This window comes from Hylobates moloch, unplaced genomic scaffold (assembly GCF_009828535.3).
Source record: "Hylobates moloch isolate HMO894 unplaced genomic scaffold, HMol_V3 SCAFFOLD_11, whole genome shotgun sequence".
Lineage (NCBI taxonomy): Eukaryota > Metazoa > Chordata > Mammalia > Primates > Hylobatidae > Hylobates > Hylobates moloch.
This window is the reverse complement of record NW_026652286.1, coordinates 25,451,681-25,476,643: the sequence shown is the minus strand read 5'-3', so window position 1 is coordinate 25,476,643 and position 24,963 is coordinate 25,451,681. Positions and strand designations below refer to the sequence as shown.

General features: G+C 34.3%; 1 protein-coding gene across 2 annotated transcripts in view; it reads left to right on the top strand.

The window, feature by feature from the left end:
* The window catches only part of ANO5 (anoctamin 5), an 88,565-nt gene that overhangs the window by 9,927 nt on the left and 53,675 nt on the right, over positions 1–24,963 (top strand). Inside the window, exons 2-6 of one of the 2 annotated variants that reach the window (XM_032166402.3) lie at positions 537–580; positions 7,997–8,044; positions 18,173–18,286; positions 23,054–23,122; positions 24,389–24,673. In XM_032166402.3, the coding sequence (XP_032022293.1) occupies positions 537–580; positions 7,997–8,044; positions 18,173–18,286; positions 23,054–23,122; positions 24,389–24,673 (560 nt within the window). Of the gene's footprint in view, positions 1–536; positions 581–7,993; positions 8,045–18,172; positions 18,287–23,053; positions 23,123–24,388; positions 24,674–24,963 lie in introns of both variants that reach the window. The other variant, XM_032166401.3, reaches the window with a different exon arrangement.

The window sequence follows — 24,963 nt, the reverse complement described above, 5'->3', positions numbered from 1 at the left end:
TAGTGTCATAAACTTATTTGAACATGTATTTTAGTGCAAACGACTAAATGCATAACCATTACGGAGCTATCTGTATGTCGGGAAAGTACTTCGGCCTATGCAGAAACTGGTAGTGTTCTATATACAAGCTGTCTGGTTTGATTTCAGGAAAACAAGCTGAGAGAATATTAAATCTCACATGTTGAGAACTAAGAGATATTAATGGACACCCTATTGGGTATTTTACTCTTAGCGGTTTTGTGGTTATAGGTTGATAACTGCATTGATCAGAGTTAAGTTTATTTCTCAGTAATTGAGATTGTATTTTACACATCAGTATTTTATCCTTTTCCTATTATAGGCAGTTTTAGGTAAGACTTCTTTTGGAGTCTGTTTCAAACAATTTAGCTCCTGAATAGTCTTGTGTCTTTTCTTCTAGTATTTTTTCTTTGAATTTTTTAATTCATTCAATTCCTATTTTTCCTTACACAGACTTTTGAACATATTCTGATCAGTTGGCTAATTTAACATGTTTTTCTCTTTCTTATTTAATTTAGGGGAAAAAGTCAATAAACTAGACTACTCTTTCCAAATGAGTGAGGTAAGTTAAATATATATGTATTAGCTTCCTTATAAGTCAGAATAAAAAATCAAGATAAGGTTAACTAAGTATTTGTACTTATTTACTTATAATACATTCTATTTTGTCCTCTAATTTATTCATTTTTAAGTAGCTAAATCAAGTTCTATGTTCCATGCAGATTTAATATTGGATCTTTTCCAGATGTTATAAGGGAACAAATAGATGATTTGTTTTGAGGCTCCCTGTGAAATAAACTCAGATATGCTGATCATTGATATGCAAGATACTAGTATTTCACTTAACATTTTGCTATTATGTAATGTTAGTGTAGTCTGTGATAGCTTATTATTTTACAGTTATTAGTATGATTAGTGCTTATCTATGACTATACTGGAGTTCAACCTGAATCGTATAAACACATTAAATAGAACAATAAATAAATTAAATACTACTTGTAAAAATACAGAATTCTTTTAACCAAAGGCCTTCTTATATAAATTTTAAGAAAGATACAAACAATTTATATTGCTTATATACTGAATATAAGCATGTTAAAGGCATTTCAATGAAATAATCTTTCTGATAGACTCTAGTCGATACAGAATCCCATGTGTAGCTCTCACAGAGGTAGACGTCCTTGAGTGGTTTCAGGATGTCCAGCCAGATATAAACAGGATTTAAAAAGAATTTCCAGGAATGACTGAAATTTCTGCTTGGAAAACATCCTTCTAGAATAGGTTGGCTATTTGCTAGTTGGCTGGATAAGCTCATTAAGATTCCTAGAAGTTACAGGGTTCCTTTAAAAAAGTTCAGTGACCCACTAGTCAGAATGGCTATTGTTAAAAAATCAAGAAATAACAGATGCTGGTGAGGCTGTGGAGAAGAAGGAATGCTTACACCCTGTTGGTGGGAGGGTACATTAGTTCAGGCATTGTGGAAGATGGTGTGGCAATTCCTCAAAGACCTAAAAATAGAAATACCATTCGACCCAGCAATCCCATTAGTGGGTATATGCCCAAAGGAATACAAATCATTCTTTTATAAAGACACATGCATGTATATGTTCATTGCAGCACTATTCACAATAGCAAAGACATGGAATCAACCTAAATGCCCATCAATGATAGACTGGATAAAGAACATGTGATACGTATATATCATAAAATACTATGGAGCCATAAAAAATGACAAGATCATGTCCTTGGCAAAAACATGGATGGAGTTGGAGGCCCATTATCTTTAGCAAACTAATACAGGAACAGAAAACTAAATACACCATGTTCTCACTTATAAGTTGGAGATAAATTATCAGAACACACAGATACATAGAGGGAAACATCACACACTGGGGCCTTTTGGAGGATGGAGGGTGGGAGGTGGGAGAGGATCAGGAAAAACAACTAGTGGGTATTAGGCGTAATGCCTGGATGAGGAAATAATCTGTACAACAAGCCCACATGACATAAGTTTATGTATGCAACAAACCTGCACTTGTATCTCTGAACTTAAAATAAAAGTTAACAAAGAAAAGTTCAGTGACATAAATGGTGAGAGAAACAGAATATGAGAACCAGAGGGAACTACGAAGATCATATAGGACAGTGATTTTATAGTGTAGTTTGCAGATCAATATACAAATAAGAATAAGAATTATATGAAGAATTTCTTAAAACTCTAGATTCTTGGGCCCAAGCTGTCTCAAAATAAAAAAATAAATAAATAAAGGAAAGTAGAGCAAAACAAGCCCAAAGCAAGTAGAAGAAGGAAATAATAATAAAAGCAATTGAAAACCAGAAAGTATTAGAAAAAAGCATTGAAACCAAAAGTTGTTTCTTTGGAAAGATACATAAAATTGACAAACCTCTAGCCAGACTGGCAGAAAGGGGGTTGGGCTGGGACATATATAACCAATATCGAGAATAAAACAGGACATATCAATATGGATTCTGTAGATACCAAAAAGATAATAAAGGAATACTACTAACAACTCTACACACATAAATTTGACAACTAAGATGAAATGGACTAATTCTTCAAGAAGCACAAACTACTATAATCCACTCAACGTTAAAACAATAATTTAAATAGCTCTGTGGCTGCTAAGTAAACTGAATGTGTAATTTTTAAATTCCCCTAAAAGACATCTCCAGGTTTAAATGGTCTCATTGGAGAATTCTACCAAATGTTTAAAGAAGAATTAACATTAATTTTATACAGTCTCTTCCAGAAAATAGAAGAAAAACAGACGCTTCTCAGTTCATGTCACAGCCCTACATTACTTTGATACCAAAAGAGACAGTTTAAAAAAAAAAAAAAACAAAAAGCCTACAAGTTGTATCCCTCATGTACATAGATACAAAAATCCTTAGTAAAATATTAGCAAATAAAATTCAGTAATATAAAAATAATTATGCAACATGGCCAGGTAGGGTTTACTCTATTGATGGAAGGCTCCATTCATTTTCGTGTGTGTATGGGAAGGGACAGAGTCTTGCTCTGTCACCCAGGCTGGAGTGCAGTGGCACGATCTTGGCTCACTGTAACCTCCGCCTCCCAGGTTTAAGCGATTCCCCTTCCTCTCCCTGGAACTACAGGTGTATGCCACCACACCCGGCTAATATTTATAATTTTAGTAGAGACAGGGTTTCACCACGTTGGTCAGGCTGGTCTCGAACTCCTGACCTCCCTGACCTCAAGTGATCCGCCTGCCTTGGCCTCCCTAAGTGCTGAGATTACAGGCGTGAGCTACTGCACCTGGTCTCCATTCATTTTTTGAAAAACAATTGGTATACTTCACCAAAGGCTAAATAATAAAAATCATGTGATTTTTATCAGAAAAAAATATTGTCAAAATTTAACTTCCATTTCTTAAAAACAAACACAAACTCTCAGAAAACCAAGAATAGAGAGGAACTACTTTAACCTGATAAGGAGTATCCTCACAACACTTACGCTAACAGTATACTTAATGGTAAAAGACTGAACACTTTCTTCGTAAGATCGAAATGTCCTCACTTACCCTTCTCATTAAATATAGTACTGACAATTCTTGCAATAAGACAAAAAATAAAATAAAATAAAAGGTATGCAGATCAGAAAGGGACAAATAAAACTCTCCCCATTTCCAGGTGACCTGATGATGTACATAGAAAATCCCAAGAAATCTACAAAATTAAAGACAAAAACAAAATTTCCTAGAACTGAGTTTAAGAAGGTTGTAAAAAATAAGAAAATTATATAGAAATTAGTAACATTTCTATATACTAGTAATGACAATGTGGAAACCCAAATTGGTATGTAACTTAAAATATCTGCATGACATTTCATAGACGTAGGCAAGATTATTCAGAAAATTTTATGGAAATACAAAGGAAGTAGAAGAGATAAAATGATTGTGAAAAAAAGAAGAAAGTGGGAGAAAACCCTCTATCTTATTTTAAGACTTGTTTTTTAGCTGCAGTCTAATGAAGACTGTGTGATATTTGGAGAAGGATAGGCATGTAGATTAATGAAACAGAATAGAGATCTCAGAAATAGCCTCACACAAGTACAGCCAAATGATTTTGGACAAATGTGCAAAAGCAGTTCAATGGAACAAACAGGCTGGAGCATTTGTATATTCATAGGCAAACTTATGAACTTAACCTAATTTTATAACTTATACAAAAATTAATTCAACATTGTTCATGGACTAAATGTACAACATAAAACTATACATTTTTTTGAAGAAAAAAACGGATCAAACTGTTTGGAAATTAGGTCTTGGTAAAGAGTTTGTAGTCATGTCATATCTGCAAATGAAAACATTATTAATGAAAAGCATTGATAAATTGGAGTTTATCAAATGTAAGAATTATTGTTCTGTGAAAGATCCTGTTATGATGATGAACAGACAGGCTACAGACTGGGATAAATATTTGCATATCCTGTATCAGACAAAGGACTTGTATCTATGATTTATAAAGAACCCATAAAATTTAAATATTTTACAAAAAAAAAGCTGCCCAATTAGAAAGTGGGCAAAATACATATTGAGATCTTTCAATAAAGAGGAAATATTATGGCAAATAAGCATATGAAAAGATCTTCAATATCACTAGCCACTAAGAAATGCAAAATAAGATCAAACTGAGATGTCAGTATATGCCTATTAGAAGAGCTAAAATATAAAATAGTGACAACACAACTTACTGGTGAGGATGCAGAGAAACTAGATCTCTCACACATTGCTGGTGGAAATATGAATGATACAGTCACTCTGGAAAACTGTTGGGCAGTTTCTTAAAAAACTAAATTGTAATTTTCATGTCAGTTGGGTAATCATACTCTTGGGCATTTATCTGACAGATATGTAAACATATATTCACACACAAAACCTAAACACAGATATTCATAGCAGCTTTATTTGTAGTAGCCGAAAAGTGGAAACAACCTAAGTGTCCTACAGCAGGTGAATGGTTAAACAAAGTGTGGCACGGCCTTATCATGTAAAACTACCCATCAGTAAAAAGGAACAAACTATTAATAAACACAACTTGGATAGATCTCCAGGACACTATACTAAGTGGAAAAAAAAATCTTAAAGGAACACATATGTTGTGATTCCATTTTTATGACACTCCTGAAATGACAGTATACAGATGGAGAACAAATTAGTGATTTCTAGGGGACATGGATGTTGAGGGGAAGAAAAATGGACATAAATTTAAAAGGGTAGCATGAGGAAGATCTTTGTGGATACAATAGCTCTATACCTTGACAGGGCTGGCTCTTACCCAAATGTACACATGTGACAAAATGACTTTCAACTACACAGAGACATTTTACTCATGTCAGCTTCCTAATTATGATATTTTACTGTGGTTATGTAAGATGTAAATAACCATTGGAGGAGACTGGGTAGGGGTTACATGGGATCTCTGTGTATTATTTTGGCAAATTCCTGTGAAGCTATAGTTATTGCAAAATAAAAAGTTAAAAAAAGTGAGTACAACTAACTTCACTTTCCTCAATGCTAAATTATATTTTTTCTGATACTCAAATGCAATAAAAACAGGCTCTACACATTACAGCCAATTTTTTTCACCCCATCTATGGACAGGAGGCAGGCAATTTTCAAAAAAAATAAGTATTATAGCGTGTTCATTGAACTATTGGATTGAGGCAGAATTGACTAGAATCAATGGATTTTGTCCATTAACAAATTTGTAGATATGATGAATATTTAGGCTTTTACAAGACAGAAGAATATATAGGAATTCTAGGTTCATTATTCCAAAATTATTTTATACTTTGAAAGGGTCCTCTGTGCTTTCATGATTGCTTAAATATTTAAAAAGCTATTCTAGTTTTACCTCTGATTTACAATTAGTATGAGTCCATCATTGGACATTGTTACAATCTTTTTGGAAATCAGAAAATGCATGTGAATTAAACATGTGTGATATGATTAACATATTTATTATATGATCACTAGAAAGTAACAAACATTAATTTTAAAAAGCCAACATTTATCGAGAACTTCCCATGTATTATTTAATCTCACTCTATGGAAGTTATGGTTTGGAGAGGTTGACTTGCTCAAGTTTAGAAATGTAATCAGTTTTACATATGTATTTAATGGGTTTTATATAATTGAAGAAAGAGGTTATGAGGCAAACTGAAAGTATATAAATTGTTTTATTGTCGTATCTCCTATGTTTTGGAGCTGGGATTCTGAACATAGGTAATCTGATTCTAAAGCTCCTTATTCACTGTATAATATTTCTTTAAGAATGCTGTTTTAAGAATTGTGTCTAGAAGTACATCAAGGATTCTCGTTTTGCCTAAGACTAAGCTTAGTAAGAAATGAGACAGTGACATACTCAGCAAAATGAAGAAGTAATCTAAGTTATTTTATTTTACATTCTGCAAAGTGAAGATATAACCCCATCTTTTGATTGGAAATCATAGCAAAGATTTTTCCTAAAGGGAGAGATTGTAAAATGACTAGCCCGGTTGCTTTTGAATATATGGTTTTCTTCTATCCTTCTGTAAGCAAAACAACTAACATTTCTCTAGGATAATTGGAAAAAACTTATCAGGGGTCAATATAAATGAAGCTATAATAAATTTGTTTATTGTCTTAGTAGAAATGTAGCTGCACAGTATATTTTTAGAGGCTACTATTTCAGAATTGAGTGATCAAGATACTCGTTCACTTCATTTGCTATCTGTTGTATTTAGATGAGCTAGTGGAATTCATTCAAGGTCCACAAGTAGATATAATCACGTATAAGTGGTTTCTAATTATAACTGTATTTTAGGCCTGTATACTCACAGATTCTCAGTCTTCCCACAACTTTTCCCACCTGTTTCAGTATTACTTTAGTACAGTAGATTACATTATCTTGTAATTTATATTAATTATAGTAGTATGAAAATTGTATGTTTTCAAAATTATCTTTCATTCTCTTTTAAAGAACACAGAGAAATTACTGCTTTTGTGGCACATTCTGTTACTTTACTTTTGTAGCATTGGGTATATTTCCAAGGTGCTCTTTGAGTATGTTTTAAATATGTCTATCACACATTTTATCTGCTATTTTGAAAACTAATTTGCCCAGCATTATTTGGGCATAATGAGACACTGATTGTGATTTTTCCAAGAACAAGGTAAGTGAATTACAATCTGGACATGAATTTCCAATCATTTCTGTTGGTTGCTGTCTCTCCATAGTATTCTATTGTACCTGTCACTAGAGACTGCTGAGAAGTGATTGGGCGTTATCTCAGGTCTGTGTCCTGTGGTGTGTGGACCATCATGTAACCTGAGGAATTGGGAATCCACCATATACAAAGGGAGGCATCCCTATTGCGTTAATTATAAGTGGTTTGTGTGTATTTTTATACATGTATGGCTTTTTTTGGAGGGGTTATAAATTCAAATTCTTAAGAATCCTGTTGGTGTATTTTCCAAGGTATTCCCTTTAATGATTTCAAATAAATGTTGAAGGGCGTAAAATAGCCAATTAATTCTGCCCTTTTGTTGGTTTTGTTTAGGATGCAGCATCATAAAAAGATTAGACCTCCTTGTTATTTCTCAGTAATGTAGTAGTTCTTAACCATTTCTTGTATCTGATTATTTTTACGATTTGATAAAGCTACCTCCCAAATACTAATTTTCTCTGAAGCTCACTCTCTCTCCTCACTGCACAGAAAAACACACCCTGCCCCACAGGCACATTTACAGATACATAGCACACATACATGAACACACATGCACATGCATACACATATATATGCCCACAGTTTTACATAGGATTTAATGTGGTTCCAGATTAAGTGTTTCTGCATAGAGGTTACAGAGTTTTTGTTACTGAAACTTAAAAGCTCCCTTTGTTCCACGTGCACTATTAATAATAGCATTATATCTTCCCCCGGTACTGTTAGCAGAGCCTGAGCAGCAGAGAGACCAGCTTTCTCATCAATGAAGAAACAATGGTAAGCAGTGACCAGTACTATCCTTTCTTGCATGGACACAAATGGGGCACCTTTTTGTAGTCTGCAATGGTGATGCTCTTTTCCAGTTCAGTTATTTGACATGCTCTCATACATGGTATTTGAGAATGTATTACTTTAGAAAAAAAAATCAGTTTCTTTAGGTGGGGGAAAAACACATCAGACATATCAGTGAGAATGACACACTGAGTATAACACTTTGCTTGGATTTTAGTTTTTCTATGAGAAAATGAAGGGTCTAAGAGGTGTCATGACTTGACCAAAGTTATCAATATGTTTAAGAGGTTGATGCTTGACTAGCACTCAAGTTTCTGAGGCTTAGTTCAGTATTCTTTCTCCGTTGCGTCGCTCTTCTTGTCTCTAAGTACATGCCTGAGGATAATCATGAAAAAGTACAATTCATTTAAAAATCAAATTTAAATATCAATTAAAAGATTGGTAAAGGGACCTGACAGTTTTCATTAGTTGCCTAGTAAGTAAATAATGCCATTTGGGAAGATGGGGAAATATAGTTATATTCTTATACTGATAATTTTAGCAAGGATAATAGTTTGCTTTTCACTAGGGTACTAATCTTTAGTCTTCTGGAATGAGGATTGTGATAGTGATCAAATTAAAACAACTGAAATGTTGTTGATTTGTTTTGTTGTTGATTTGTTTTCTTTTTTTAATTTACTTTTTTTTTTAACTGCATAAAGCATTTTTACATGATTCCAAAGTTGAAATCCACAGATCAAATAACATTTAGATGAGCCTAAAGCTTATACAATTTTGGTATCACTCTTTAAGAAACATATGGAAAAATATTTTACTTTAAAACATTTACGAAAATATTTTACCACGAGAACACATTGCTAGAATCCTTCCTAAACCCTTGGAAGGGGCAGATGCAAGTAAGACGCCCTGAAGATTAGACTTTATTAGCTTGAAGGTAAATCTATCTTAGGTTGAAAATATGAAACAAAGTGTTTTTAGAGAAATCTTTCTTCTTTGTCCTCTCAGTCTTTTTGTATAATAGTTACCATTTGTGTTTGGTTTATTTTTCCAATACTATTACAAATGTTGCTAAAATGAATATTCTTGGGAATTAGTCTTATAATATTTTGGTCATTTTATTTTTCTACATGGAATTCATTTAACAGAGAATAAAGGTATATGTAATTTGTAATTTTCCCATATGTTGCCAAATTCCCCAACCTTTTGTGTTTGTAGCAAACCTATGAGAGTGCCTGTTTCCCACAACTCTATCAGCAGTGTGTTGTTATGCTTTTAGATTCTTGCCTGTCTCGTGATAGTGAGATAGACAATGGCTTTTGGGAGCTATTTCACTTAGCACAGTATCTTAGTATCATTTAAAATTGCATTTCTCACAACATGTGTGAGATATTCATCTTTTTTTACATTGACTGGTCATTTAAATTTATTTTGCTAGGTCACTCTGTATATATATATATATATTGTCCATTTCCTGTCAGTTAGGTTTTTCTTTTTACTCTTGATTTTTTTGGAGCGCTTTATATATTTATTGTTATCTCCTTGCCTGTGACGAAAGTTGCAGATACTTTCCCCAAATATGTTAAATACATATAATTTAATTTTTAAATTCTAAATGACTTTAAAATGATGTATGATATTTGATTCACTGTGTTGACATTGTCTTTGATTAAACAGTAAGTTGTTAAACAGTAGTCTTCTTTTTAAAAATATACTTTATTTTAGTATAGTTTTAGATTTATTATAAATCTATTTATTATAAATAAAATCTAAACAGAGTTTCTTATACCCCACACTCATTTTCTCCTATTATAAGAATCTTACATTAGTATGGTACATTTGTAACAATTAATGTACCTATATTGGTGCGTTATTATCAAATAAAGTTCATGCTTTATCCAGATTTCCTTAGTTTTCCGCTAAGATCCTTTTCCTATTCCAATATCTCACTGAGGATGCAGCATTGCATTTAGTAGTCATATCTCCTTAGGCTCCTCTTGGTTGTGACAGTTTCATGTACTTCTTTTGATTTTTATATCCTTCACAGCTTTGAGGAGTACTGGTCAGGTATTTTGTAGAATGTCCTTCAATTGGGACTTTCCTGATTTTTTTTTTTATAATTATACTTGGATTATGTGTTTTTGGAGGAAGATAACAGAAGTGTCGTTCTCTTCATGTCATATCAAGGATGTATTCTATCAACATGACTTAATCACCATTAATGTTTTAACCTTGATTACCTGGCTTGAAGTAATGTTTAGCAGATTTATTCACTGTGAAGTTACTCTTTTGTTTTTTTTCTCCCTTTCCATACTGCATTCTTCAGATGAAAGTCACTATTTGCAGCCTACACAAAAGGATTGGGATTATGCTCTCCCTCCTTATAGGTGAATCCATTATTTGGAATTGTTTTTGTGTGTAGGGGAGATCTTTCTTCCTTTCTTTTTGTCAGTGTGTACTTATGGATATTTATTTTATATTTTATGTTATAAACCAAATACTACTTTATTTTCTTGCTCAAATTGTTCTAGCTTTGGCTATTGTAAGTGTTTTTGTTGTTGTTGTTGTTGTTGTTGTTGTTTTTATTTTTGTGACAGCATCTTGCTCTGTTGCCAAGGCTGGAGTCCAGTGGCATGATCATAGCTCACTGCAGCCTTAGATTACTCAGCCCAAGTAATCCTCTCACCTTGGTCTCCCTGAGATTACAGGAGCACACCACCACATCCAGCTAATTATTATTATTATTATTATTATTATTATTATTATTATTGTTGTTGTTATTTTGGAAATTGGGTCTCACTGTGTTGGTCAGGCTGCTCTCAAATTTCTGGGATCAAGCAGTCCTCCCATCTCAGCTTTCTTAGTGGTTGGAATTACAAGACATAAGCCATATCACTTGGCTGGGAGCTTTTCAGTTGACTCCTGTATTCCCTTGGTATACCCCTATTATTGTGTTTAGTTTTGTTTTGAGTATTTTCCTACTTTCTGACAAGATGCTCCAAATTCATCTTGTACATTTCCTGCCTCAGTCCTAGAATCAACTGTGTACCCAGGGAAGTTTTTTTTTTAAAAATATATCACAGAAATATCACAAAAGAAAAATCTGTATAAATTAGGGTTCTGTTAGGCCTGCTCAGTGTATGATAATTTGAGAAGGACTTCATAAAAAGACTTTTACAAAGATGGGGTGTAAGGGAATATCAGCATATATAGGTATAGGACTCTTGAATTTATTAAAATCCATAGAACTGAAGGGAATAGGGTAAGGAGAACTTATTGGAACCCAGGAGGAAGAAGTCGTATACTAAAGACATTATCCAGAGGCTCAGTGATCTTTGGTGAGGGGACACAACCTTCCTGAATTCAACCTTAGGAAGGAAAACACTATCTATTCTTTCCAATCATTTGTGAGAAGCAAGAGGTCAAGGGAGCTCTTTGGTTTCCTGCACAGGACAAAAAGCAGGGTGGAGAGGAGTGGAGAGCGAATGTGCTGGGATAAACCAACGGAATATCACTGGATATGTTTTTGGGTAAAAAAATGGACTCTTGCGGTTTCTACTGTGATTATTATGACAGAAAATCAGTATCAATTATTTTATAAATAGAGAATAATTAATGTAATTTAAAATTCTATTTGAAACAAAATAGTGAAAAGTGGATGAGCACCTAAATGGTTACACAGATTGTCAGTATAGAAAGGTCACTAAAGCCACTAAATGAAATGTAGAAAGATGGAAACTATTATGCTTAAGAGAACCTATCTTAGAGTGACTATTGTAGGGGATTGGACAGAATTTTTTGGTAAGTATTTGGAGTTCAGTAAGCAAAAAATGGGAATTGAAAAGACACGCTAAAGGTTGCTTAAATAATGACAGGTAGGCAATTAACAGATTTTGAAGGAGTATGGGCCTTGTTAACCTCAAGGATGATATTCCAAATATTTAATAACTGATATGGCATAGGCACAAACCAATCAGAAGGAGCCTTTGAGTAAAATGACAAGAAGCAGTTAGTATGAATATTAGCACAGTATTTATAATTGATCTGTGCATATATTTAGATATTATCACCTTATGATTCAGTCATTAATTCAGTCTCCTAGTGATTTCATCCAGTTTCATGGCTTTAAATACAATTGATATGCCATCTCTTCTTCTTTCTTTTTTTTTTTTTTTTTTTTTTGAGACGGAGTCTCGCTCTTTCACCCAGGCTGGAGTGCGGTGGCGCGATCTCCGCTCACTGCAAGCCCCGCCTCCCGGGTTCACGCCATTCTCCTGCCTCAGCCTCTCCGAGTAGCTGGGACTACAGGCGCCCGCCACCACGCCCGGCTAATTTTTTGTATTTTTAGTAGAGACGGGGTTTCACCATGGTCTCGATCTCCTGACCTCGTGATCCGCCCGCCTCGGCCTCCCAAAGTGCTGGGATCACAAGCGTGAGCCACCGCGCCCGGCCTATGCCATCTCAATTCTCAAGTTTCAAGTGTAGTCGTTTCTCCTCAACTTCACTTTTAAATATCCAAATGCTTTCTCAGCATATGCATATGGATGTCTAAAAGCTACCTCAAGATGAATATGTCCAAAATATAATTCTTTATCTTCCCCTACAAAAAACTGCTTGTCTGAAGTCTTTCGCGTCTCAACAACAACACACAATGTATTCTTTTCATTGCCCAAGTCAGAAATTTTTTTAAAAAGTTTTCATCTTCATTGGTTCTACGTTAGATACAATAAAATGCACCCATTTTAAGTGTGTAGTTTGATGAGTTTTAAAAAACTATAATTTTTGTAGAAGATTTCCATTACCTCAAGAATTTCCCTTTAGTGGTTTTCCTCCTACCCTATTCTAGGCAACCAGTGATTTGTTTTTCTTTCTAATGTAATATATAAATGGGATTTTACAATATACACTATTTTGTATCTGGCTTCTGGCTGCTTTTGCTCATTACAATGTTTCTAGCACTCATCCAAAACTCCAAATATTACTAATAAATTGATTCTTTTTGAATATATCTGTACTAGAGATATTATTGTTTATTTTATTTTATTGCTCAGTAATATTTCATTGTATGGATATACTGAAATTTATTTGTCCACTCATCCATTGATGGATATTTGGATAGTTTTCAGTTTCAAGACCGTTATGAATAAGGCTGTTATGAACATTCATGTAAGAAGTGTTCTTAGAGATGTATGTTTTCATTAATCTTGGGTAATTTCCTAGGAGTAGAATTTCTGGGTCATGTGGAAAATATAGGTGTAACTTTATGTAAAACTGTCACACTATTTTTAAAAGTGGTTGTACCATTTTTTATTCCTACCAGCAATGTACAAGAGTTCTATTTGCTGTACATCTTCACCAACATTTGATATTGATATTGACAGCTTTTTAATTTCAGTAATTCTATTGGATAGGTAGTAGTATCTTGTGATTTCAATTCTCATTTCTTTTTTAAATAATGATGTTGCCCATCTTTTCATGGGCATATTGGACATTCATAGATATTCTTTTATGAACTGTTCAAATCTTCTCTGCATTTTAAAAAAATGAGTTGATTATCTTTGTATTGACTTGTAAGAGTTGTTTATGTATTCTGGATGCAAGACCATTGTCAACCTTACTTATTGTGAACATTTTCTTCCAGTTTGTTGCTTGCCTTTTCGTTTACATACAGTGTTTTTAGAAAAGCACATTTAGAAGTATAGAAATTCAATTTCTCATATTTTATCTTTTATCATCCATGCTTTTTATGTTCTATTTAAGAAATATTTGCCTATGCCAAAGTAGGGGAGATTTTCTAAGATTTTCTTCAGTTTTATAGTTTTAGTTTTTATGTTTAGGTCTATGATCCATGGAAGTCATAATGTGGCCCTGCATGGTCCTTTAGTGTGGGACTCTTTCATTTCTCTTAACAATTCTTTAATGAATTTAGGGAAAACATCTGAGAAAAATAGCAACCTGTGAATCTCATGAAAGACACCAAGAAAATAAAAATACTGAGATGAAAAATTTCAGGCCATCAGAATAATATAGGTTAAAATATGTTTTATGCAATGACCAACATTTGTCTTGTATCTTTTGTATTTTTAAATAACAGCAATATTAACTCCTCTGTGTACATATAGAAGATGTTAGTTTACAGGGCAGGAATTTTCCCTCCAATGGTCACCAGTTGCTTAGACTTCTTCAACCTATTCCAGGAAGAGACTAGGTTAAGTAATTGTATTGGATTATCTATCCATGCATTACACTATAAAATACACTCAATTATTGCTCATTTATGCTATAGGTTTGGCTTTCTTTCAAATATAGTTTGTATCCCAGATATTTTTAGGTAATTGACCCTGTATTTTAAATAATGACCATGTAATTGAAGATTGGACGCAACTCAGCATTTGAATAACTGAATGACTTTATGTATTCTATTATATTGCATGCTCATTAAATAAAAAAAAAAACCTGGGTAAACTTTCCATACTACACATCATCTCAATATAAATGTAGTAATTTTACTTTCTTTTCCTGGTATATGCAGGCATACTTAACAAAGTATCTATTTTACTTTATATTTTTATTATTTTCATGTTTTCCTTTATTATTATTATTTTTCTCTTCTCTTCCTTAACTACATCCTTTGCAGGGACATGGATGGAGCTGGAGGCCATTATCCTTAGCAAACTAACACAAAAACAGAAAACCAAATACTGCATGTTCTCACTGATAAGTGGGAGCTAAATGATGAGAACACATAGACTCATAGAAGGAAACAACAAATGGGATCTTTTGGAGGGTGGAGGATGGGAGGAGGGAGAGAAGCAGGAAAAATAATGACTGGGTACTGTGCTTAATAAATGGGCGATGAAATAATCTGTACAACCAATCCCATGACAGATATTTCCTTATGTAACAAATCTGCACATCCTGCACATGTACTCCTGAACTTAAAAAAAAGTTGAAATAAATAAAATATAAATCCACAAATATTTATTATTTTTAGTCACTATTTAAAGAATTTAGGAAAATCTACTTGAGTCTCCTTATTTTCTTTACATCTTTATTGCTTTCTTCCCATTTTTTCTTCTTTTTTCCTTGCTAATTTCTATCCTCCAGTTTGAAATATTACACACACACACACACGCACACACACACACACACACGCACACACACACACTTATAAAATGATCATACCGAGGGTTAGTTTGTCTGTGTCTGTTTTTTGGAATCTTCACTGTAATTCTGGGCAGGAAGTGCTAATTCTTTATTGGTTGCTTCACAGCCTGCAAAGCGATTCAATTTGTTCCTGAGGCGGCGGCTTATGGTAAAACCAGTGCTGAATGATGCTGCTTATGCTCTGAATGGCTGCAGTGGTAGCCTTAGTTGTTTTTCTTCTAATGAATACTTTCATTTGGGGGAACATTGTCACTAATTCCTAGTCCCCAGGCAACTGAAGTTTAAGAATAGTGATTCTTAATTTGTTCTGGATTTGGATTAAATCTATAGATCCTCTTCCTAAAATGTATACACATTCTCACACACACACACAATTCATAGTTTCAGAGGTTTATGAACTCTCATCAGGAATGCAGGGTTTTATTTTGTTCTGTTTTCACATAGAGTCTTACTCTGTCGCCCAGGCTGGAGTGCAGTGGTGCAATTACAGCTCACTGCAGCCTCGACTTGCCGGGTTCAGGTAATCCTCCCACCTCAGCCTTCTGAGTAACTGGGACCACAGGGGCACGCCACCATGCTCAGCTAATTGTTGTATTTTTAGGAGAGATGAGTGGTTTCGCCATGTTGTCCAGGCTGGTCTTGAACTCCTGAGCTCAAGCAATCATCTGGCCTTGGACTCTCAAAGTGCTGGGATTACAGGCATGAACCACCACACCCAGCCGGTAATTCGGGTGTTTGAACCACAGAATAAGTACATCCTTTATAGAGAAGCCACTCAGATGTTTACATAATTACAAATAGATATTCTAAGGACAAATCAAATATAAACATAAATGCACACACATACTACCAAATATGTTTATATTATGTTTTGAGTAAAACAAAAGCATGATGTGTGTTAGTAACATTCAGTTATATGTGACAGAATTATCAGATTTTTCTGCCTCAGCCTTAACTGATTTTTATTAGTAGTCCTGAGACACGCCCCTCACGTTGACTTACAAGGCTCCCAGTGATTTTTTCCCATATTTAAAACAGATTTACAGTGTATTGTCAGGGTGTGATATAATGATAGAAATTTGTGTTTTCCTAGCTAGCCTTTGGATTTCAGAAGGACAGTATGTATACCTATTTTTGACTGAGCGCTCCAGAAAATCACTGGAGTTATTATTCTCTTAGCTACTTTGTATATTTTCTAGTTGTCAAATACTCTGAATATGAGTTTTGTTAATTCCTATGTGCACATGTTCTGTCACCAGAACTGCTCTTTGTGTACCCAGATTTAGCTTATGTAAACAATACAAGTACCTGTAAATATATTAGTTTTTGAAAACAAAACAAAAAACAACAAAAAACCCCTCTATCATACAAAATATGACTGTCACATACTTAGAGCAAAAGGACTATTTTTTTCTTCTAATGTTTGAGCTTTGATTTTATTTAGTCTAAGTAGTATATTATTTCTGCCTCAGTTGCCTTCCAAGAATTTTGGTGAATTTCATAAGATGCTAACACTGTGATGATTTATAAGAGTGCCAATGATTTGTTTGGGTTTGTTTTTTCTTTCTTTTCAAGTTTTAGTGATTTATAGTCAAAGTATAGTGTGATAGCAGTTTGATTTTTCTCAGGTTCTTTTACTTTCTTTTAGGAAATAGGAGATGATTATGCATCCTTTGGCTGAGGTGAAGAGAACTCAGACATAACATTTGAGTTACTATATTTTGGCACTTAATCTCTAGGTTCCCTAGATGTTTTTTTTTTTAATTCTTTGTTCCCTTTTCCGCACATTTCTTCCTGTGCACTGGGAGCTAGTTTTTTTCTGAGACACATCAGCTTTGCATCAGCTATGTAAATACACTTACTTTGTTCATAGACCACAGATCAAACATGAGACTTACGGCTTATTTGCATATAACTGACCCTCATCCATTCCCCTTTCTGGGAGGCCTGTCTCGCCTGACTTGGGGAAAAAAATCCCATAGGGTACAATAAAAGAAACTCATGAATTAATAGAAACATTAGTTGTGAAAATTAAAACCATATAGTTACTCATTCACAGGTGAGCTAAAGCAATTGGAAAATTAACTCATCGACAGCCATTGTATTATCTATTTGCATAATTCTAAGTGTAATAATACATGTAGGCTAGTAGGAATATTAAGTATTAGACATAAACTTTAAAGAAAACCAAATCAGTCAAACATGAAATCTCTTTCTTCTGAAGCTCTCTCATGTTTTTGCTGTTTTTAAAGTGAAGGAACTAATGAACTAACTACACAACATGTGAAAGTTGAACTTGTAAGTGTAATTATTATACTGAGATAATTCGTGCAAATTTAAACAAAGGATTGATTTTTGCTCACCTGGGAAATTGATGTTGAAGGGCGAGTTGCATGAAACCTAACTTGTGATGCCAGCTAATAAGCTACCTGCTTTCTAATATTTAATTGCACCTTGATTTTATTTTAATCCTTACAAAGTTGAATTAGGAAGTGACAATTTTATAAAAAAGTAGAATAAACATTAATCATAAGTTTATTTTCTTATGGTGAGACTCCATTAATTGGTCTGTAATTAATTATACCCCCAAAGTTGTGTGTAGCCATGAATTATTTAGTGGACTAAGTGATATGTTGTTTAATGAAGAGAACAAGTCAGTCTCTGAATGTGCATTTTTGGATCAATTTATGCATATATTCATTTCATATTTTGGTATGTTTGCAGCATTTTTGTTGTATGTGCATGTAGTTAACATGTTTATTTTCCTCCTGAGTCATTATTGCTTAATCTTTTATATGGAATTTCAGTTTATAAAACAAAGCATAATCTGTTGCTGACAACTCTGGTTATTTGTCTCGACTTGAGTAAATTATAAATAATTCCTTTTGTGCTTTTGCCATTTCAGAATAAAACTATAATTTACAATTGTGTCATTTATGTCTCCTGCAGTTTCAAAAAAATCAGCAAAGCAAAGATTCTATCTTCTTCCGAGATGGCATTAGGCAAATTGATTTTGTGCTTTCCTATGTTGATGATATAAAGAAAGATGCAGAGTTAAAGGCGGTAAGTGCATTATAAGAGAACTGGGAATAGTAAAAAGAAGCACATTTTATAATTTCACATGGATATCTGGATTGAATTATGTTGTAAAAGTGAGAGGCCCTGAAGTGTTACTGAAAACTGAAACTGAATGATATAACTGTAAAGTAGGCAGCCTAAGAATAGACATGTAAAATCGATGTTATTTTTTGGATATTTTGCATTCTAACTTATTTTTCTTCTTCCAAGTAACTGATTCTTTTTATAGCTCACTTTAGATAATAAATGTAACATCCAAAATTTGAGGTATGTGTCTGAATATAATAATTACCTTTTGTATGATATTTTCATTTTGGAAATGTATGACTAATCCATTCCTCCAGGTATAGCTTTTATATTGTACTGTATTCCTGATTCTGTTTTATTTGTATTACACATCACTTTATAAGCTTATTTATTCATGTTTTTACCTGTTTGCTGTCTCCAACACTATAAATTAAGTTTATGAGGCCAAGCACTTTGTCTTGTTCATCGCTATGTACCCAAATCCTAGAACAATGGTTGGAGTATAATGGATGCTCAATAAATACTCAATATTTGAAATCATAAATTAATCCATTTCTATACACATATATGTCTGTGTGCATACACACACATTTACTTATGTACTTACAAAATAAATGTCATATAAAATAAAAATAAAAAATAAAGATATTATTCCCGCAAGACTCTGTACATATACAGGTCTGCCCCTTTTTTCCACCCACTGCCTGGAAAGCCGCCTACCAGGCCTCTGAAACTCATGACCCATCATCATTTTCATCTCTTCTCTGAACATTCCCTTCAAACCTCTTTGAGGTTTTTTGCTTCCCATAGCAGTCCTCTCAAGTGATGGTTACTTTTCTTTACACAGCATTTCCCTAGAGATGGGGTAAATGCTGCTTGCCCTCCTTGTATCTTGTTGATTATACTGTGTTCTCCTTCACTTGTCCCTGAAATTCCTGAGATTTAAATCTCATCAGATTTATTATTATCCTGCATTGTTTTTGTCATTTATCTGTCTCTGCATCTTCTATTCCTCAAAAATTTTAGCTCCTGGATCACTGTCAGTCTTTCCAGCAATCTTTTAAAATCATTGATAATATCAATTCATACTTAGATGATTATTTTGACACTCTGGCCTCTCTGTTCCTTGAACTCCCTTTTCCAATGATCTTAGCTTCTACTCAGCCATTCACTCACCTAGAACTTGTCATTACTAATAACTTCAACTCTTTATAATTTTGTTTTACATGTACAACTGTCTGATTATACCTCAAATCTTTCTGATACATATTCTTCCTCTTTCAACCTCACCAGGACCAGATAAGATGCAATCATCTTACTGCTTTTTTGCTGCTCTTATTCCCCTCTCAATCTTTATTCAGCTTATGTCTCATGGTCAACAATTGTAATTACTCTGTTACATATCCCATCAAGTCCCTTGCCCCTCTCCCAGTTGTACTTGACAAAACAACAACTTTAGTTAAACCCAACCCCACCTACTACATGCCAGCACACATGCAGAAAGGAAAACTTAGAATTTACTGACTGACTTTACCTTATATTTGTGCCCATGGACCTTAACTGGGTCCTTATGCTGTGTGGCAATCATACTTTCCTTTCATATTCTATTGTCTCCCACTTTCTTAGATGACTATTTTATAAAGTTTTTTTTTCTCTCCTCACACCTCCAACACCTCCTTCCTATCTTCAAGTTTAGCTGATCACATTTTTCTGCTTCATTGAGAAAACTGAAGCAAGAAGAGAAAACCTATAAATTTCTCCCACCACATCTGTCCATCCACCAGGACTTTTGCCTGTGTAAGCTATCTTACTTTCTGTTATCACAGACAAACTAATTATCCTTCTACCTAAAGCCAACTCCTCCACTTGTGCCCTGCATTCTCTTTCTTCTTGCCTACTATTCAGGAGTGCCAAAGACAACCCTCAGGTTTAGGGGCTCATTAGAAAGGATCACAGGACTCAGTATATAGTCATGCTTATGGAGATGTTTTATTACAGTGAAATGATAAAAAGCAAAACCAACAAGGGAAAAAGCTCATGGGACAAAGTCTAGAGGAAACCAGGAGCAAGCTTGTGAGAATTCCCTCTCAGTAGGATCACAGAATATACACTTACATTTTCCAGCAACAATGTATGAAAACACATGTGAAATATCTATTGGGCAAGCCCATTAAAGTGCCCTAGGTTTTTATTAGGTGCTAGTTACCTTGTCACCTTCTGCCTAGCACATACCAAAATTTCATACTCCAGAAGGAAAGCAGATATTCAGCATAAATAACGCTGTTTGTAAAAACAGTATAGGCAAAATGAGCCACTCTTATCAGTTCTGGGAGTGGAGGGAACTCTTCAGAAAAGCAAGTCCCAGACACTAGGACCAACCTTTCTAAAGTTGCAGGCAGGCCTTTCTAAGGATGGCAGTTTAATGCCTGCTTTATTAACTCTTTTCTGTATACCTATTTTGGGATATTGCTCTGAAAATTAGTTCCTTTTTCTCCTAAATTATATTTGATATTCTTTACTGGGCCATTTTCTTCAATGAATAACTAGGCTGTTAATTTTTCTATATTAAAAAGGTATGAATAAAAACCCTCTTTTTGTTCCAGTTTTCCTATTAGCTACTATTTCTCTATTTTTTTCTACTCAATTGTATATTAAACCTATTCCTTTCAAGCCTTCATCCCAACCACTCTGCCCATCTCCTTGTGTAAAATCCAGTGGTCAAGCCTCAGCCCTCATCTTACTTGACCTATTAGCAATATTTAACACAGTTGATCCTTCCCTTTTCTATTGTGTATGTTCTTCATGTGGCTTCCAGGACTCCACATTGCCTTAGTTTTTTTCTTATTTCACTAGTTGCTCCTTCTCAGTCTTTACTTCTCCTAAATCTCTTATTATTAAAGTGCCTCAGGGCACAATCCTTAATCCTCACCTTTCCTTATCTTACACTGATGTATTTGATCATTCTTACAGTTTTAAAATCATATATCTTATGATTTTATATATATTTATCATACAATCCCAGAATTCACTTTTCCAGTCCACATTTCTCTTCCAACTGTGCATAACTAAATGACTATCCCACATCTCATACCTTCAATGTACTGGCATAACAACAGACACACAGACCAATGAAATAGAATAGAGAATCCAGATTTAAATCTATGAATTTAAAACAAGCTCATCTTTGACAAAGGGGCCAAGTGCATAATACAATGGAGAAAAGATAGGCTTTTCAATAAATGATGCTGATGAAACTGGATAACTATATGTGGAAGAATGATACCAGACCCATAGTTCTTAACATACAAAAGATCAAATAAAAACGGATTAAAGCTTTGACTCTAAGACCTGAAACTATGAAACTACCAGAAGAAAACACTAGGGAAATGCTCCAGGACATTGGTGCAGACAGACTTCTTGTGTAAGACCAGGCAATTAAAGGAAAAATAGACCACTGGGATTAAATCAAGCCAAAAAGCTTCTGCACAGCAAAGGAAAAGTGCCCATTGTTGGATGAATAGATAAAGAAAACATGCCAAATACAAATAATGGAATATTTTTCAGCCATTGACAAAATGAAATACTATCATTTGCAGCCATCAATGAAACTGGAAACCATTATGTTAAGTGAAATAAACCAAGCACAGAAAGACAAATGTCATATGTTCTCATTCACATGCAGGAGGTAAAAATGTGGATCTCATGAAGATAGAGTAGACTGCTGGCTACCAGAAGCCAGGAAAGGGAGGGAGAAGGAGGGAGATAAAGGGGGAAAAACAATATAATGTATTTATTACTACTGAACTGTACACTTAAAAATAATAAAGATGGTAAGTTATATATGTATATTTTAACTGAATAAAAATGTTTTAAAAAGAAAAAATACTTTTTTTGTCATCAGTACATTGCTTTAATAAAGGCTGGGTGGGTAGTTCACACCTATAATCCCAGTGCTTTGGCAGGCTAAGGTGGGAGGATCAGTTGAGGCCAGGAGTTCAAGGCCAGCCTGGGCAGATAATAAGATGCAGTCTCTATGAAAATTTTTTTTAAAAATTATCCGAGTGTGGAGACACCTTCTTGTAGTCCCAGCTACTCAGGAGGCTAGGAAGGATCACTTGAGCCCAGGAGTGTGATGCTATAATGTGCTGTGATCACAAGACTGTACTCCAGCCTAGGTGACAGAGCGAGACCCTGTCACTACAAAACGAACAAACAAACATGAAAAACTAAGCACCCAAGTGGTTATTTTCAGTAATGACCTATAGTTAAATTTAAGTTTACTTTTTGCTAAGTGAAGCCATTTTGTCCTTCAGGATTAAAAAGTCTTGATGACATATTGGCTTAAAATTCCATTAAATGTATAGTTTATTTGAAGAGTATTGATCTTTGTAATAGTGAGTCTTTTCAATTTGCAGCATATGTCTCTCTGTTTATAAAGTTTTTTTTATAATTTATGTTATTCAGTAAAGTTTTGTACATTTCTTCAGATAGAGGCTCTGCGTATTTCCTGGTGATTATTCCTGGATATACTGCATTTTTGTAGTTGTTGTGAATTATAGTACAAGAGAAAAGCAGTACCTGACATTCAGATGGAGCATTTTTATATACAACTATGGGAGGGGCAGAGAGCCATCCAGAGTCAAATCCATTGTATATTGAATCTGTCAATACTGAGCAAATAAAACAAAAGTGTTCTGCATAATTCTGTTGATTTTTTTGTCACAGGAACGAAGAAAAGAGTTTGAAAAAAATCTCAGAAAAACAGGTCTCGAGTTGGAAATAGAAGACAAAAGGGTAAATGTGGTTGATAATTTATACCAGCCTCTTTAATTTAAGTGTTGTTTTCTCCTATTCTGGCCTTTGACTGGATAGATTCTGTGTTTGGGGGCAATACAATAGCTCTTTTGGCTAGAGATATGTGCACCGGGATGATAGGGCCTGTAGTCTTACAGGTAAGTAGATGAGTACTGTGAATATGCAGTAATAAATGGAACACTTTATAAATTGACACAGTTTGCATTCAGGATACAAAGATAAAGAAGATGTGGACTTTTTCTCATAACAGTTTCATTTCGAAGTCTGCCTATAATCTGGTACCCTAAATAATTAACCAGGCTGTCTTGCAGCATAACCTGCTGTTTAAGCCAAGACATTCTTTCTGTTCATGAACATATCAAGTTTTCTTTTTAAAGTCATTTATTTACTGTTTTTCTAGAATTTCCTTCAAAATTGTTTTTAAAGACCTATTTAATATCTCACCCTATCTATGAAATTTCTAATAGTCCCAGCCTGGGCAACATAGCAAGATCCTGTCTCTACAAAAAAATAAAAAATAAAAAATTAGTTAGGCATGGTGCCTGTAGTCCAGCTACTTGAGAGGCCAAAGCAGGAGGATTGCTGGAGCCCAGGTGTTTCATGGTTGTGCTGCTGCACTCCAGCCTTGTCAACAGAGTGAGGCTCTGTCTTAAAGAAAAAGAAAAGAAAAACGAAAGCATTACTCTCTAGTTCTCCCATTTTCGTGAACTAATAAATTATTATACCACACAATCCATAGTTTCTCCTTTGCCATGAACCTTTGTTATCTAAAGTTCTTCCTCTTTGTGTAGGCTAAACAAAGAAGCTGGGTAAGAAGAGTGAGTACGTTTTACAGTTTATATGTATCGCTTATATAACCTAAGTAAAATTTTGAGCTTATAGCTAGTTACTAAAAACTTAAGAAATTGCCCAGAACCACATAGGTAATTGTGGATTTAGAGATGAGTATACATTGACCATGAAATATATGTTTAAAAAATTCTTTCTCTGTGTGTGTCTTTGTATGTCTCTCTTTCTGTCTTTCACATATATACACATGTTACATGTATATATATACATGTTTTTGTAACTGTAACTATATGTTTTGTGAATTTTGTTTTCTCAAAGTTCTGCCTGAAAATTTCAAAAAATTGAAAATGCTTTGATGTGTTTGAGATTTTATAAAATATTGTTTATTTTATTTAATCAGCTCAATAACAACCTGATCAGTAAGCTTTCTGCTGTTTTGCCTTTTTTTTAATGCAGGACTCTGAAGATGGAAGAACTTATTTTGTCAAGATCCATGCCCCTTGGGAGGTATTAGTTACCTATGCTGAAGTCTTGGGAATCAAAATGCCTATTAAGGAGAGTGATATTCCCCGCCCTAAGCACACTCCTATAAGCTATGTGCTTGGACCTGTAAGACTCCCACTGAGTGTGAAGTATCCCCGTCCTGAATATTTTACTGCACAATTCAGCAGACATCGGCAGGAGCTCTTCCTTATCGAAGATCAGGCAACCTTCTTTCCATCCTCATCAAGAAACAGAATTGTAGGTAGAGAAGACCTTTGGGCACATCCCTTCAAATATGAGATGTATGCTTGTGTGTGCTTTTATACATGTGCAGATGTCATACCATTTCTGCAAGGTGTTTCTGTATAGGATATAAGCATTTGGTGATATTGGGCAGTTTGAAAGTGTAATTAGACCACATAAACGTATTACCCTCCCTAACTCTCAAACTGTTGTTTAAAAATGAGTGGTTGATGGTATGGATGTAGTAAAGAAAGAGATGCTATACAATATTGGAAAAAGCAATTGATTGAGAGCTAGAAGACTTT